We start from the raw sequence: 16,159 nt of genomic DNA on the forward strand, positions 1-16,159 counted from the left end.
GTGCATGTATTAACTTATTATTTACAAAAAGTTATAGCCTAATTTGCATCATCTGCAAAATTCAGCATCATCTTCATTTTTTAAACAAGTTTCATTAATATATTTTTTGTCACCATAGTTTCCCCCAGCATCCCTCCTCCTCTTCCTTTCTGAGAGCCATCCTATATAACAAATAGTATTTTTTTAAGACTGAAAGAAAAAGAAGAGGAAAAGTCAGCTTGGCTAATTAACATATTAAAAAAGTAGGAAAATATGTGCTATGACAATACTTGTGGACCTCTCAGCTCTCCAGAGGGGAGTGGGTTGGGATGTCTTCTCATATCTCTTCTTTAGAAGAGACGTTCTTTACAATTCTGTAACATTCGCTTTTTATTTGTATGGTGGGTCTTTCTATTTACATTGTTGTGGTCATTGTGTATATTATTTTCTTGGCTCTGCTTACCTAATGGCATCAGTTCATGCAGCTCTTTTCATGTTTTTCTTTATTCATCGCACATATCGGTTTTTATAGCACAATTATATTCCATTATGTTCATGTACCACAATTTGTCTAGCCATTTCCCATCTCTACTTTTTTCCAAGTCTTTACTATCACCAAAAAGTACTGGTATAAATATTTTATTATATATGGGGATTTTCATTTGATCAATGTCCTCGTTGGGGATATGATCCCAGTAATGGAATCTATGGAGCAAATGATTTGGATTTTTTTAGTACTTTATTTGCGTAATTCCACATTGCTTTCCAACTGATTCACAGCTCCACCAACAATGCAACAGTATGCCTATTGTCCCACAACTTCTCTTACATTGACTCTTACCATCTTTTGTTATCTTTGCCAATTTGCAGGGTATGAGGTAAAGCTGCAGGGTTGTTTTGATTTGCATTTCTCTTATTAGTAATTTCTAGCATTCTTCCATACTTTGCAGTTATTTTGAAAACTTTTTATTCACATCCACTGACTACTTCTGTATAGGAGAATGGCTATTAGTCTTTTATATTTTAATTGTTTATAATATATCTTGGATGCCAAACCCTTATTATAGAAATTTGATATAATTTTTTTTTCCTGTTTGATTGCTTCCCTTCTCATCATAAGTGCATTAATTCTACCTGTGCAGATACTGTTCAGTTTCGTGTAATCAGAGTTAATGATTTTATCTTTTATGATCAGCTTTATCCTGTATTTGGTATAAGAATACATCTACTCACAGCTGGGAGAGGTATATGATTTTATTATCTTCTGATTTTTTTTATAGTATGATCTTTGGTATGAAGGACACATAGCCACTTAGAATGCTTTGTGGAATATAGTGCAAGGTATTGGTCTAAGCCTCATTTGTGCTAGAATGCTTTCCACTTTTCCCAGCAGATTTTATCCCACCCTGGTTTGTTGAGTTCAGATCATGAAAAAAGCATTTGCTTTTGGTAAAACAAAAGGCATCCTTAAAGTCTGTTTTCCAAAAAAATTGTATCCCATTGATAATAGAATCATTCATGATAAAAGCACAGGAACAGTGCTGTTCAGTGATCTTTTGTGATCATAATTAGCAGCAGATTATAAACAGGGTGATGCGTATTTATCACAGATGTGTTGAAGGAAATCTAGGTCAAAGGACAAGTAGATGAGGAATGTTGTATGGATAGCAAGATCTTTTGGATGCCTGCTTATTGACAAATGTACTGAAGGCATCAAGCCCCTGAATGTTGCAGAACCTTCTTGAATAGACAGGTAATTAAAATTTTTACTAGGCCATTCAAACAGACAAAATACCAAGTGGATAAAGAATGTCTTTTGCTCATATTATGGCATGCATTTGGAAAGGGCAGTCTGTAGAGCTTATCCATCACTTGTGTTTGTGTGAGACAGTTAGAGAGGGAATTGTCCCTGTAGTTGAAAAGGAAGAAAAGTATAGGCCAAATTGCCTTCAGAGAAGTGAAGAGGTCCTATATTGACCCCTTGTCCCATGGAAATAAAGATGTAGCTTATCTTTTTAAATTTTTTTTTTAAAATTAATTTATTTTTAGTTTTCGACATTCACTTCCATAATCTTTTGGGTTTTAAATTTTATTTGCCTCCTTTTCCTCCCCTCTCCCCAAGACAGCATGCCATCAGATATAAGCTCTACATATACATTTGTATTAAACATATTTTCACATTAGTCATGTTGTAAAGAAGAATTAGAACCAATGGAAGGAGCCATGAGAAGAAACAAAACAAAAGAAAACAAAAAAAGCAAATAGGATGTTTCGATCTGCATTCAGACTCCGTGATTCTTTCTCTGGATGAGGATAGCATTTTCCATCATGAGCCGTTTAGAGTTTTTCTTAGAACCTTGTTTTGTTGAGAAGAGCTAAATCTATCAAAGTTAGTTATCACATGACGTGGTTGTTACTGTGTACAATGTTTTTCTGGTTCTGCTCACTTCATTCAGCATCAGTTCATCTAAGTTTTTCTGAAGTCTGCCTGCCCATCATTTCTTGTAACACAGTAGTGTTCCATTACATTCATATACCACGACTTGTTCAGTCATTCCTCAGTTGATGGGCATTCCCTCAATTTCCAATGGCCACCACAAAAACAGCTGCTATAAATATTTTTGTATATGTGGGTCTTTTTCCAAACATTTGTATGTTTTTGGGATATAGATACCTAGAAGTGGTGTTGCTGAGTATGCCCTTTGGGCATAGTTCCAAATTCTTCTCCAGGATGGTTGGATCAGTTCACAACTCTACCAACAGTGCATTAGTGTTCCAATTTACCCACAATTTCCCTAGCATTTACAATTTTCCTGTTTTATCATGTTAGCCAATCTGATAGGTGTGATGTGGTACCTCAGAGTTGTTTTGATTTGCATTTCTCTAATCAATAGTGATTTAGAACATTTTTTCATATGACTGTAGATTGCTTTAATTTCTTCACTTGAAAACTGCCTGTTCATATCCTTTGACCATTTATCAACTGGGGAATGACTTGTATTCCTACCAGTTTGACTCAGTTTCCTGTATATTTTGGAAATGAGGCTTTATCAGAGACACTGGTTGTAAAAATTTGTTCCCAGTTTTCTGTTTCCCTAAAAGGTGCATCTTTACAAAGCCAACATTCTGTTGGTGTTCCTGTGTGGTAGCAAAGTATTGGACTGTAGCTTTCTATGAAGAATTAATGAATGTCAGGCCTCCTAAGAAGCAGTGGGAAGGTGTGTGGTCTGTGTAAGCAGTCTGCATCTGAGAAGGAATGAACTTTAAGGAAGGGAGTAAATGGTCTCCAGGAATCCCATAATAGGACAGGAAGACACAGGCAGTTTATATGGTAAGGTTGAGGGATGGCTAGTGGACAGGCAGAAGGATCTACTGGTATCCTTTCAGGTGAACTGAGGAAGGCTCACGCCATGTTGGGTGGCTCCTGTGTGTCAGACTCATGAATCACACTGGATGGGCAGGCACAGATGGGTTGCAATGAGCATTAATTGGAGGAAACTCCCAAACGATGAGATCATGGATCCATCTGGGTATGGGGTGGGCACTAGCATGCAAAAAATACCCCCAAAATGTTTGTCCTTATGGAACTTAACATTTTAAGGCTGGGTCTGTATACGTATGAGGAGTGGGGTGGGTGGACAGTGTGAGCAACATGTAAGTATAAGTAAATGCCAAGTAAATTTGGTGGAAGGGGGTAGAGAAGGAGCAAGAAGTAACTGGGGAGATCAAAAAAGGCTCCTCAGTTGGAGGTGGCACCTGCACTGAGCTTGGAAAAGGAGCTAGGCATCAAGCAAGGGAGAAGTGAGAGGGGAGCGTTTTCCTGGGCTTGGGGGACAGACAGCCTTTGTAAAGGCATGGAGATGGGAGACAGGATGTTATGAACGAAGGGCAAGTCTGTAGGCCAGCTTTGCTGGAACGTGGTTTATGAAGGGTGAGGTGAAATGTAATAAGCCTGGGAAACTAAGCTACAGTGAGAGTGTGAAAGGCTTTAAGGGCAAGAGGAATTAGCATTTTACTCAATAAACAGTAAGGAGCTGCCGGAGAGTGACGTGGTTAGACCTGTGTGTTAGGAAAGCCCCTTTGGTTGCTGTGTGAAGGGTGGACTGGAGAGAGGAGCAGCTGAATCGGTGATTGCCGTAGAGAAGGGGGCAGATGAGAGATGGGGTGAAGGGAAACACTAGTTGAATGTGGGTGGTCAGAGAAAGGGAATACTTGAGGACGAGAGTGAGGTTGAAAAACTGGGTGATTGGGTGGGGGGTTGTCCCTTTGTCAGAAACGTGGAAGTTTGGAAGAGGGGCTAATTGGGCTGAGAGATTATCGTTTATTTTGGATGTGTTGACTTTGAGATACCTATGGGACCGCCTGTCAGGAAACATCCAGTGGGCAGCTGGGTACCCGTGCACTCTGGCTGTCCCAACAGTCTCCTGTTCCTGTTATATAATTACTTGATGCCATTTCACTCTTGTTCTTTGAGGTTGATTTATGTATTGCTGTTGGCTCGCGCGCCCTTTCCATTGCCCTCTCATATTCATTTTTAGTTCTTTGGAGATTATTGATAACCGTGATTCACTGGTATCCAGAAACACTGCATGTGGTATTAAAACATGGACCTTTGAATTGATGCGACGCTTGGAGTGAATTTGCCTAGTAACTTCCTGAAGAGTAATCAAGCCCTTTCTCCGCCTCTTGTTTAGGTCTTACTCAAAGCACATTTGTGCTCTGCCCTCTGGACTGTCTGTCCAAGATAAACATGCATATAGACATACTCTCTAGGTGTCCATACAACTGTATAGGGTGATCTGTGCAGTGAACTTTTGTTGTCCACTTTATCTTTTCTCTGGAGATGGTTGGGCCACACTCGTGAATTATTACTGATCTCTTCTACAAGGCGCTGTCATGTGTTCTGGCTTGATGCAATCAGTGTTACTAGCCACAGGAAAGCCCTTTACAACCAGGTCCCTAAGTCTTGATGGCAAACGTTTGTGTCAAGTGTCTCTCTCTCTCTCTCTCTCTCTCTCTCTCTCTCTCTCTCTCTCTCTCTCTCTCTCTCTCTCTGTCTCTGTCTGTCTCTCTCTCTCTGTGTCTCTCTCTCTCTGTGTCTCCCTCTCTCTCTCCCCCTCCCTCTCCTCTCCCCCCTCCCCTCCCCCTCCCCCTCCCCCTCCCCCCCCCCCCCCCCCCCCCCCCCCCCCCGTGCTTATCTTTCAAAGGTAGAGCAGAGCTGTAAATTTTCTGAACCTGTTCATTGACTGTGGTAGTGAAACCACATATTTGCAGCTGTAACTCTCTTCCTTCCATCATGCTCATTAAATTGTAAGAAATGTGCTTGACTTTATTTTTTTTTCTTTTCTGCAAGGCAGTTGAGGTTAAGTGACTTGCCCAGAGTCACATAGCTAGTGTTACCTGTCTGAGGCCAGATTTGAACTCAGGTCCTTCTGACTCCAGGGCTGATGTTCTATCCTTTGTGCCACCTTGTTGCCCTAAGTTTGACTTTTTAAATGACTTCTAAATAAGTGTCTGTGACTGGCCTGCCATTTTATTACTAAATTTGGAAAAGGGAATTCCTAGTTAGCTCTTCAACATCTATATTTGCAGCTTGTTTTGTCTGGAAATTACAAATTATTTTCATCTTCTGGTTACATGCATAGTTAAATGCACACTTTTTGTGAACTTCATGGTTCAATTTTGACAACTTCATTTATATATGTTTGTAGCTGTCTTGTACTCTACTTTTCCAGATCCTTTGTGATGTCTAAATTGTACTAAAAATCTTGAAGTAGTTCTTCCAAATAAACTCACCTTGGAAGATTTCCCAATCCTTTTCTCAAAATATTGTTGGGAAAATACTGTAATATTCATATTTGTTGTGATGCAGATAAATTTAAATTAATACATAGGTTATGATGATTCTAAAAAGGGGATCAACAAAGGGTAGCACTCATAACATACCGTGAGTTGTTGTGCACTGACGCTTTTCCTGGCTCTTTGTGCACTTTTTGGTCATCCTCCCTTCATGCTTTCTCATTCCTCAGACTCCTTCCCAAGTTCATGAAGGGTTGTTGTTGTGAACCTCAATACTTGATCCAGTCTGTGATGTCCTTTTGTGTCAGTGCTCCCTGCATGCTGATCTCAGCAATGAGAGACAGTAAACATTTGAGATTTGATGATATTGTTTTAGAATAGTGTAGTCTATCCTTGTCTTTAATAGATTCCTAAAATTTTAGAATTGGAAAGGACTGTAGTGACCATCTGACCTTTGCTTAAATGCTTCTTCTCCCATAGCTGCCCATTGCATTTTGGAATAGCTCGAATGTTAGGACATTTTCCCCTTTATCAAGTCTCAATTCAAGCCTCTTTTCAAATTCTGCCCCTTGAGATAGCAGTACAAGTGTAGTTAATCTTACACATGACTTCTAAATTCTTGAAGATGGCTATAATCCTTCTTTCTTCCCTTCCTCATTTCCTCCAAATAATTCTTAAATGGCATTGATTTGCAGCCCTGGATTCACCACCTTGATTGTCCGTCCTCCTGGACACATTGTAGTTTATTACTGTCCTTCCTTAAGTGTGGTGCCCACTGCTGAACAAGTTGCCTCAAGGGTAGCCCAAGCAGGAGAGAATACAGTGACACAAGTAACCTGCAATATTTTTCATATTTAGGAACATAACTATCTAGGCTTTGATATCCTACAAGATAATTGTGAGCTTTTATATATAGTTTTAGAATAATATTGTGCATCGGTGACTTTTTTCCTTGTGAACATTATAGGTAGTTTGGGTGACAGTATTTGCGCTTTGCCGGGTACCACATGCTAACCAAGAAGTGTGTTTGTTCTCCAGCGTTGATCCTTCAGTTGTTAACATATCAGATGAAATGGCTAAAACCGCCCAGTGGAGAGCCCTTGCCATGAGCACCGAGAGCACCAGAGCATCCAGGCCGAGCATGAGGTAGCTATGATCATCTCTTTGGCTGTGTTCTGATGTAGCATTTTACCCGTGACTTCAGTGATGGTGTGAGGAGAAAGGACACATATGCACACACACTCTTTGGGCCATTGTGCTATAAGCGGGTTCTCTCTGACTTCCACGTGCTCATTCCTGCTTCTTTAGATCACTTCCTGGTATTACCACCCCAGGGGCAAAGAAAGGAGAATCTCTAGAGCCTTGGTGACTCAATTAAGGTATTTTCTTTTCTGGCAATAGCTCCTTGTCCACTGTAGTCTGATATCTGCTGAGGTACATACCAGGAGTATGTTCTCATACTGTTCAGTGGCACGTAGTTACAACATCCCCTGTGTTCTCCCTTTCTAGTAGGAAGCATCTCCAGTCCCTGGGGTCATGGTTCTTGCTGGCCTCTCTCTCCCTCCACTTGCAGTTCTTGGCTGAAATCTCATTTGCAGGCCTTTGGACCCCCAGAGAAGTAGAGTCTTTGCTTTTCTAATCCCTCTTTCATGGGAGGTCACAACTGCCCTCATGGCAGCTGCTTCAACCTGTTAGCCTGGTGGATTTCTTTCTTGGCTTTGTCCACAGGAAGTAACTGCCTAGACTTTGAAGATTTTCCCTCTTTACCCAGTTTTACTTGGCTGGCTTGCCTGGGCCGGCATATCCTGAGTTTCTTTCCTTCTAGCTACACACTTGTTTTTGTTTTCACCTTTTTCCTGTCTGTGCTCCCGAGTCTCTTGTAGGGGACTGTTTGTCCCAGCTCACGCCTCATTCCTGCTCTCTTTTCTGAAACCCTCACTGAATTCACTTGCCTCTTAGCTCTTTACAGCTCATCCTTCCTTCTTCACCTTTCCTCTCATCCTCCAGTCAACATTTTGGCCCCATTTGGACACCCCCTAGGTAAGTGCACATTTACTTGTAAAAGATAACCAAATCCTGGTACTGGGGAATTCTTTCTTGTCTTCTTTTATACATTTTTAAATATTTGAGATCCTGCATTTACCTTTGATCACATCCAGGTCTGCCTCTCATGAAAGTTTCACTTTTTTGGGGAGTGGGACATTTTTGGTCACAAAGCATACAGAGTATTGTCAGACTTTTTTATAATCGGGGTTGGCAAGTCATTTTCCCCAGCATGGTACCTTATAAATATGTGTTGTACTGCTTACGTGTATGTGAGAGCAGTGTCCTAACATGTCTGCACTCTTTGGATTTTTGTGTGTGTGTTATACTTCAGTCCATATTGTACAAGGTGGTGCACTTTGGACACTTCTAAAACTTGGTTTTCTATGCCTTAAAAGTATAGCATATATGTGCTTACTGTGCACAGTACTTGCCAAGTTGAATTGAATTTGGGAAAATTATTATTTTTTTACCTATTATGTTTTCAGAATTCCTCCAACTATGATTCATTAGTAATATAATATTTTAAATCTTTTAATTAATAACTTTTTGAACATTTAGTGCAGAGATTCAGTTTTTAAAAGATTGATCAGCCTTCAGTCAAAGTTAGATATTACTGAGTACAGAAATCTAACAAAAATTATTAATCAAGCCTATGTGTATATTGAAGGATTTGGGGAGGGGGGGGGTTCCTTCCCAGGCAGATAAAAAAAATTAGTTGTAAACTTTTTTTTGCTCTTTAAAAATAATAAATCATTAATTCCTTCATTCTGGTCAGTCCATATATACACAGTATTAGAGATTCAATTCAGGAATAATAGCCTAATAATATTCTTTTCAACTTTAAGATTTACTGTTATTAAATTAGCCTCAAACAGTACTACAATAGTAGCCAAAATCATTAGTTCACAGTGATAATGGCAGCCTCAAGTTGTTGAATGTTTCCTATACAAAAATAACTTTACATTTTATGAAGGATTGTTGATAGTTTAAGTGTCACCATTTTAAAAATTTGCTGTTTCTATTTTTAAACCCTTCATTATTATTCTTTGTTTCAAATAGCCCAGAAAAACCAGTGAGTGTGAAAATAAATCTGGAAGATGAACCTACAAGGAAATATGTGGATGCTGAAACTTCGTTATAGAACTAAACCAAGAAGAATTATGTTATGTATGTGTGTGCTGTGTGTTTGTATAGACTGTTTTTGGCTACCATACCACCAAAGTATGACTCCGTGCTTTTGAAAGTGTTTGACTTGTATGTTATGAGCACAGTAATGACTGTATATGTGATGAGGTGGGTCTCTTGTGAGTAAGGTACATAGTTATTAATTATCCTTTGAATATTTATTCTGTTAGAAAAATTATTTTCCAGTTTTGAAATAGGAAGATGTGGGAAAAGCATAAGTGTATTTTTTTCTTAAAAAATCTGTATGTGTACCAAAAGTTAATCAACCTTAGTTTATACTTGTCCATGTATTTATTATTGAGAGCTCTCTGTGAATTTTAACCTGAGTTATTTAAAAATTTCACCTTTTCTCCAATTACTGTTTTGAGTTTCATGGAAGAAAGTGAAGCTTTTTTGTTGGTTTTTATGAAACAAAACATAGCATGCCTGTTAGATGACAAATGGCATCTTGGTTTTCCTCTGGTTTTGTGAGTTCTTTATGCAGGTGGCCATGTCGATATTCCCCAGAGATGGATTTTTAGCCATAGAGGTAAATGTGAAATATTTATTAGAACATTTGTATTTATGACCTTCATTTTTTTTAAGATATAAAGAACAGTAACAACAACAAAAAATCCATCCTCTGTTTTCCAGTATAATACTCAAGTAAAAATGTAGGTGATTTTAAAATATATTTTTACCCCCATACCAGTGTTAGCTACTCTGTCTGCTCATAATGATATTTTAGACACTCTAAAACAACTATTTTCAGTAGTTTGAAACATATTAGGCTTTACTGCGGTCTTTATTTTTTTTTTTCATGAATCCTTGTGATTACAGTAGAGCACCATATACCTGTTTGCTGTTCTCTTCTTTGTATGTCAAAGTTAGGAAAACATGTGAAAGACATGTTCTCTCATCCCATAAAGCATTTTTTGCTCTCAATTTCTTAGAATGTTTTAGTTTAGTATCAGGTTCAATTCTTGATTATTTTTCATTTAAAAAGAAGTGTGGTTAAATAATCAGGAGTCAGAATTCTGGAATGGGTTTATGATCAGTATTACTTTATGGGCTCTTAAGAATTACCTTGGATTCTCTGTTTACATTTCCATTCTTTCCACTGTACAGAATATATTTAATACAGTGCTAACCTTGGTTTTGTTTCTAAACATTTTATTTATTTTAATTGGTGTAAAGATTAAATTCTGTACAAAAATTTAAGGTAATGCATATACAGTAGAGTAAATGTGGTAATGTAAATAGTTGGGGCTCTCTTACATTTATGATTAATTCCCTGAAAGAATACAGTTGACAGATTTCACAGATTTGATATTAAACACTGCCATGTTAGTGTTTTTCAAGGAAATTAAATATTTTATGTAAAGCTCAGACTATTGATGACATACCTACTTATGATTGGGATTACTACTTTTTTTTTTCTTTGTCTTTTTAAGTTCCTTTTTATCCACGCTAGTAAATCTTCTTGGTCATCTTTTATATAATCTTTGTTTGGAGTTAACTCCTAACATGAAATGAATAAATATTGTTGTTACTAAACCTGTAGGACTGGATGAATGGGGTTGCGCAACTGATTTGGCAAAAGGATAATTCACAAAAACCAAACATGTTTTACGTTAGTCTTGAAAGGTATAAAATGGTGGTAGTGACACAAAAATCAAGCTCGATCCGATAGTCCGAGGCTTCTTTGTAAGGAAGGTGGGCTGTGGAGGATAGAACTTGCAGCACATCAGAAATAATGCTGTAGGAATTGGCAGCCACAGTGATTGAGTGAAAGTATGTCTCAGACTATCCAAAGCTTCTTGGTTGACTGCTATTTAATGCACAAACAAAAATGCGTCTCTTTTATTATTTAGACATTTTCTTCGGTGTGTTATCTGTTTTTAGTTAATACAGAAAAGTCATAAGAAGGATAATTTTCACCTCAAATGAAAGGTTAGAAATGTAGATTTTTTTTTTTAAAGAAAGCCACATTGTCAGCATTAGCTCATATCTCTTTTGGTCCTCCTGAATAAGGGAGGAGTGCTTATTACTCTGCCATCAATTGATTTACAGAACGTTATCCATGGTGCTTGTAACTCACTGTGCTTCCATTTAAATAATTCCTCTTTATTTTCAACAGTATAATCATTTACAGAGACCCAAATATTTGCTATTCATCTTAAAACTTTTTAAACATCTTGTGTTGGGTGCTAGAATTTCTTCATAGCCTTCTGAACTTGGACACGGGACACCAAAGGGTTCATAATCCAGGCCATTTTACTGGAGGTAATTTTTAAATTTAAAGGGAAAATTACCCTGGGATCATAGTGTTTTAGTGATTTTGTTTAATTATGTAAAGTAATTACCTTGTGCCAGAAAAACCATGAATTTCAAAACACTTTACATTCAAAATAATTTTTCTGTGTTCTTCATAGTTGTTATTTTCTTCTTCGTCTAAACTACTTTGACAAATGATATGATCTGATACTATTACTCCATAAAAGACCAGTGGTAACTCATGTTTAAGTAATTTACTGCTTAATTTACTTTATTTTAAATGTTATTTCCTTCACTGTTTTAAAAAGAAAAATGGATGGAATATGCATTCGAAGGCAGTGAAGGACATGACTTGGTTTGTGTAGATAAAAATGTTGCCTTAATGGGTGTAAATGAGCAGTAGTAATTACTATGCACTGATTTACTTCACGCTGCAAAACAAGTAAGCCAATCTGTAGTCCATTTTGAAAATAAAGGAAAAGAAATAATCCAGCACTTTCTTGATGCCATTGGTTGCCAGGAATGGAGCTTTTTGCTACTGACTCTACCTGGCTGCTCGAGCCACCTCAGGACATTCCTCTCACTTCCCTCGATTCTTTCTTCATAGATGTAGAATGTGATGAGATCAGATTTTGAACAACTGAGGTTTAGCTATCTTCTGAACAGTCTTTCATTCTTAATTAACCATACAAACTTTCTCATCATAAAAGGATGATTCTGTATTTTAGTTTTAGTAGATATGCTGAAGTCAATCATTCACCCCCCCCCAACCGATTTTTTGGGAGGGTGCAAGATAGTTCTGGTCTTTTAAACTATTGGTGGTTTTTTATTTTTGGTATGTTTTTAAGGAAGAAAAAAGCAGTGGCATTCAAAATGCTCATACTTGCCAAGTCTTTGCAAAATTTGTAGGATTTAATTTAAATACACTAATGCAGGTATTTTAAAAAGTATATTTCTGTACCAGTCAAAAACATCAGCCAATTCAATTAGCCAAACATTTCCTCAAGCTCCAAAATGCATTTATATGTATATACAGTAACTTTCCCTTTTATGGGGCAGGTTCGAAGTTCTGTTAAAAATCTATCTGAAATTGAGGGCATAATAGGAGAGCTTGCTACTTTAAAGGGGGTTATATTGTGTACATAAGTTCTGTAAATGTGCTAAGCAATTTAAATGGTGATAGTTTTTAAATGCACAGATTTCACATGTTTAGGCCATTAATACCAGGATGATTCTAATTCTCTTTTTATGTTAGTTAATTTAACATTTTAAATTACTCATGTAGCTCACATCTTATGCAGTACAAATGTGAAAGATATCTTTTGTTTTATACCAACAATAATTTATTTTCTAGAAAGTACATTTAAGACTTCAGGGACATTGGGAGTCTGGAATAGTGTTCTAAATGCAAAAATTGTCTAGTGATATTTTAATATAAAGTGCTTTTATTTGATAACCTTTAAAATAAGTGTCAATTATAGGAAAACCATTAGTTTGAATGGGATAAAGATTCTTTTATTAAATTAGCACATTCTGAAATTCTAAGCTGACTTGGGGTAATGTGTTAAACACCTAGTTTCCTTTTTTTTTTTTAAATCAAATTTATTAAAACAGTGATTCACTTGGTATTTGTACCTGTTTTTTGTTGATACATTGTATATGATTTTTCTGTGTGTGTGTGGGTGGGGGGGGATGTCTTCTAATGTTCAACACATTTAAGTGAACAGAAATTGAATTTTAGTGTTCATTTATATACTATTTGGTAATGTGTAATTACACAGTACGGTTCAAATTTTTTATGACTTTTATAATTACAATAGCATTTTTTCTTTTATAATAAAATCCAACGCAAGGTAAATCTTAACTCTAAGTGTAGAACTGATATTTTGTTTGTATGAAGTACACGTCTCTCCAACATGTCTATAATGTGAAAGATCCTGCCTTTCAAATTTGTTTTATAATTATTAGAAGAAAACTATTTTTTGAAATGTTACTGAATTTGACAAAAGCAATAAAAGTCTACTGAACTGTTTTGTTGAATGTTGTTTTTTCTTAATTTGTATTTTAATTCTGGCTTTCGGAAATCCATTATGAGCATGGAATTTGGAAGATGAGCTAAAAAGCTGGTGAAGGAAAATGAATATGGATTTTCTCCCCTTCCCCCAAACAAATTTAGAAAGGAGGAACCAAGAGATGGATGAGGAATAGATGTGGGAAAAGGCACTACCGTTTCCTCCAGAGGCCTTCTTCCACCTTTGGTTAGGGAGTTGGGAGTTGCATGGAAGCCCCCAAAGATTCCCCAGAACCTAAATGGTTGACTTGGATCTTTTGCTGTGAGAGACCTTCTCTTAGTTTCATGACTTTGAAGCATTACTGCCTGTTAGCCTCCAGGTTTGGGTGTGTTTGGGTTTACTTAGATGTTAGAGGTCAGGCAGGATTCAAGAGCATAAGGATTTCATCATAGCTTTTAATTTTACCGGTGGTAAGGTTGAGATTTCATTAAGAATCAGGTCACCCTGATTGAGGGAGGGGTTTGTTCTTTACGTTTTTTCAGCTTTGGGCATCGAGATGTTCTTAGTCAGGAAGGTTATTTTGGACCTTCTGTTTGCCACATACTGAGGCATGTGATCAGTTGATTGCGCATGCTTGCTTGTATTGGCTGCTGTGCCTTCTCACCTGCTGCCTGCTTAGCGTGCACTCTTTCTGGAAGGCCTCTCTGCTTCTGCTTCTATCGAAGCCTTTCAAAGCCGAGCACTAAGCTGGCCCTCCATCGAAGTGATCTCTCTGATAGAATGGAGCTTTGCCATTCCTTTGATTATTTCCTATGGATGGGACTTTGGCATGCTAATAAGTTCTCCAACAGCTTACAGGGAAGTCAGGGAGCTAGGCCGTATCCATATCCACTGGGTTGGTAGCAGGGTAATGGCTTCCCACTCATCAATTAAGAAGACTTATGAAAAGATTACCATGTGCCAGGCACTGTGCTAACCCAGCAGATACAAAGACAAAACCAGTCCCTGCCTTCCAAGAACGGGGGGAGATCACATGTACCAAAATAGTTATAGAGTAGATGGAAGGGAGGGAGCCTTAGGAGTTAGGAATCTCTGGTTCATGAATTTGGCTTAAAAAAAAATTGATAGCTGTATTTCAATAGAATTGGTTTCCTTTGTAATCCTATATATTATATTTTCAGCATTTGAAAACTTTAGAGAAGGGGGTCCATAGGCTTCCCCAGATAGCCAAAGAGGTCCATGAAACAAAAAAGTTAAAATCTCTTAGAGAAAGCGCTAGTACAGGGTACGGAATCAGGCGACATGGGGGCTGCATCTGCGCCGAGCTAATAGTAGGCGCTTAATAAATGCTTTTGCTTACCCTGATGAAATTACCCATTCCCCAAATGGGAAAGCTGTAGGCGTCTCGAAGAGGCCACGTTTGTTAGCTCAAGAGCATCTCTAGGAGGCTCCAGGGATGCAGAAGATGCTGGCTCTGCCGCCCCCCCCCCCCCAAGCCGCGTCGGACTGGGGAGAAGTACGTGCCGGGAGGTAGATTAGCACCCCCACCCTCGGCCCAAGCGAGAGCAGCTTCCGACGCCGCCGCAGATTCAGGCAGACCCCCTGGGGCGCCAGGAGGGTCGGAGGCCTGTCCGACGCAGCCTCAGTGCTGCCCGAGCCTCAGCGGGGCCTTCAGCCCCAGAGCGCCACCTCCATAGTCTCCCCGGGCCGCTGGGCCGGCCTGGAACCTGCGCGCTCCCGCCGTGCCATGGCAACCGCGAAGCCAGCGTCACCCGTCGCCATGGCGCCGCGCACCCCGCAGCATGCTCGTTCGCGATTGGTCCGCGGGGGCTGGCCCAGAGGAGGAAGACGCCTCGGCATTGGTGCGGCTCGCGCCGGTTGGTGGCCCCCGAAGTGGCGTTTGGCTGAAAACCAACGGCGGCGCTGGCGGCGGCGCCCCCGGGGTGAGGGACAGCGGCGGCCGGGAGCGAGGCCCGCCCGGGGCCGGGGAGGGAGGAAGGTGGGCCGGCGGCGTCTAGGCGAGCATGGCGAGCGGCGGATCTGCCTGAAGGAGGGCGTCCTCCCCCGCGCCAGGTGAGTGGGGCTGGCCGGCGGCGGAGGGGGAGGGGCGCAGACCCACTGCACCGAGGAGGAGACTGAGGCGGGGGCCTGCGGGGGCGGGGGGAAGTGCGGCCCTCCGCTCCTCAGACTGGGCTCTGGCCTCGGCACTCGGGGCTCCAGGAGCCAACTAGCACGCTTCTGGGCCCCAAAGGCGGGAGTCTGCGGGATGCTTGGGGGCGCGTTCGGGCCGCTCAGGCTAAGGTGGGGAGAGGGGCGCGTCCAGACCCCAGGGCAGCCCAGGGCCGAGTCTGACCTTCCCCACCGTTAGCCTGGTGTGGCCACACCGACCCACCGGAAGGGCCTGGAGCTCGTCCAGCAAGCAAAGGCCGGACCCTCCCCTCCCGCCCTGCCCCCCCCCACCTGTGCCCTCTCTGGGTAGGGGTGAGCCCTTCATCAGGAGGAGGGGGAACTGGGTCAGAGGACTCTATTCAACCCTGAGTGATTTAAAAAGACCCTGGATCAGCAATCGAGGAATTTTAAGACGGACTGGCCAGGAAGGGTCTTCAGTGAGTTAGAATAGGGGGAAATAAAGCATTTACTTTAGGAGTCTGGGATGAGGGGAGGGCAGAAAAACTCGGTTCAGAAGCCAGTTGTGCATGAAGTGTCCACCGTGGGCCAGTCGAGGGCACAAAGAGAATGTTAAAACCATCTCTGCTCCTACTCAGAAGAATTAAAAAATTAAAGGAGGCCAAGTGTCTGCTAAATACAGAAACCCTGCCTGTCATCTGACATCCTGAAAGCAGAAGAGGGGAGGGGGAAAATCCATAAAAATCAGACACAAT

At 40.2% G+C, this 16,159-nt stretch overlaps 2 protein-coding genes across 12 annotated transcripts in view; both read left to right on the forward strand.

The window, feature by feature from the left end:
* SLC4A7 (solute carrier family 4 member 7) overlaps nt 1-13,297 on the forward strand; it is a 121,645-nt gene extending 108,348 nt beyond the window's left edge. For 2 of the 4 annotated variants that reach the window (XM_078151308.1, XM_078151305.1), the window contains exons 24-26: nt 6,817-6,924; nt 7,738-7,818; nt 8,884-13,297. In XM_078151308.1, coding sequence (XP_078007434.1) covers nt 6,817-6,924; nt 7,738-7,818; nt 8,884-8,965 — 271 coding nt within the window. In that variant the 3' untranslated portion in view covers nt 8,966-13,297. The remainder of the gene's footprint in view (nt 1-6,816; nt 6,925-7,737; nt 7,819-8,883) is intronic. The other 2 variants (XM_020993179.2, XM_020993181.2) reach the window with 2 other exon arrangements.
* Nucleotides 13,298-15,167: 1,870 nt separating this feature from the next.
* NEK10 (NIMA related kinase 10) overlaps nt 15,168-16,159 on the forward strand; it is a 242,095-nt gene continuing 241,103 nt past the window's right edge. For all 8 annotated transcript variants that reach the window (XM_020993333.2, XM_078151319.1, XM_078151323.1 and 5 more), the window contains exon 1: nt 15,168-15,350. The gene's annotated coding sequence lies outside the window, so the exon portion shown is untranslated. The remainder of the gene's footprint in view (nt 15,351-16,159) is intronic.

Source organism: Phascolarctos cinereus, unplaced genomic scaffold (assembly GCF_003287225.1).
Source record: "Phascolarctos cinereus isolate Bilbo 61053 unplaced genomic scaffold, phaCin_HiC Scaffold_1;HRSCAF=81, whole genome shotgun sequence".
NCBI lineage: Eukaryota > Metazoa > Chordata > Mammalia > Diprotodontia > Phascolarctidae > Phascolarctos > Phascolarctos cinereus.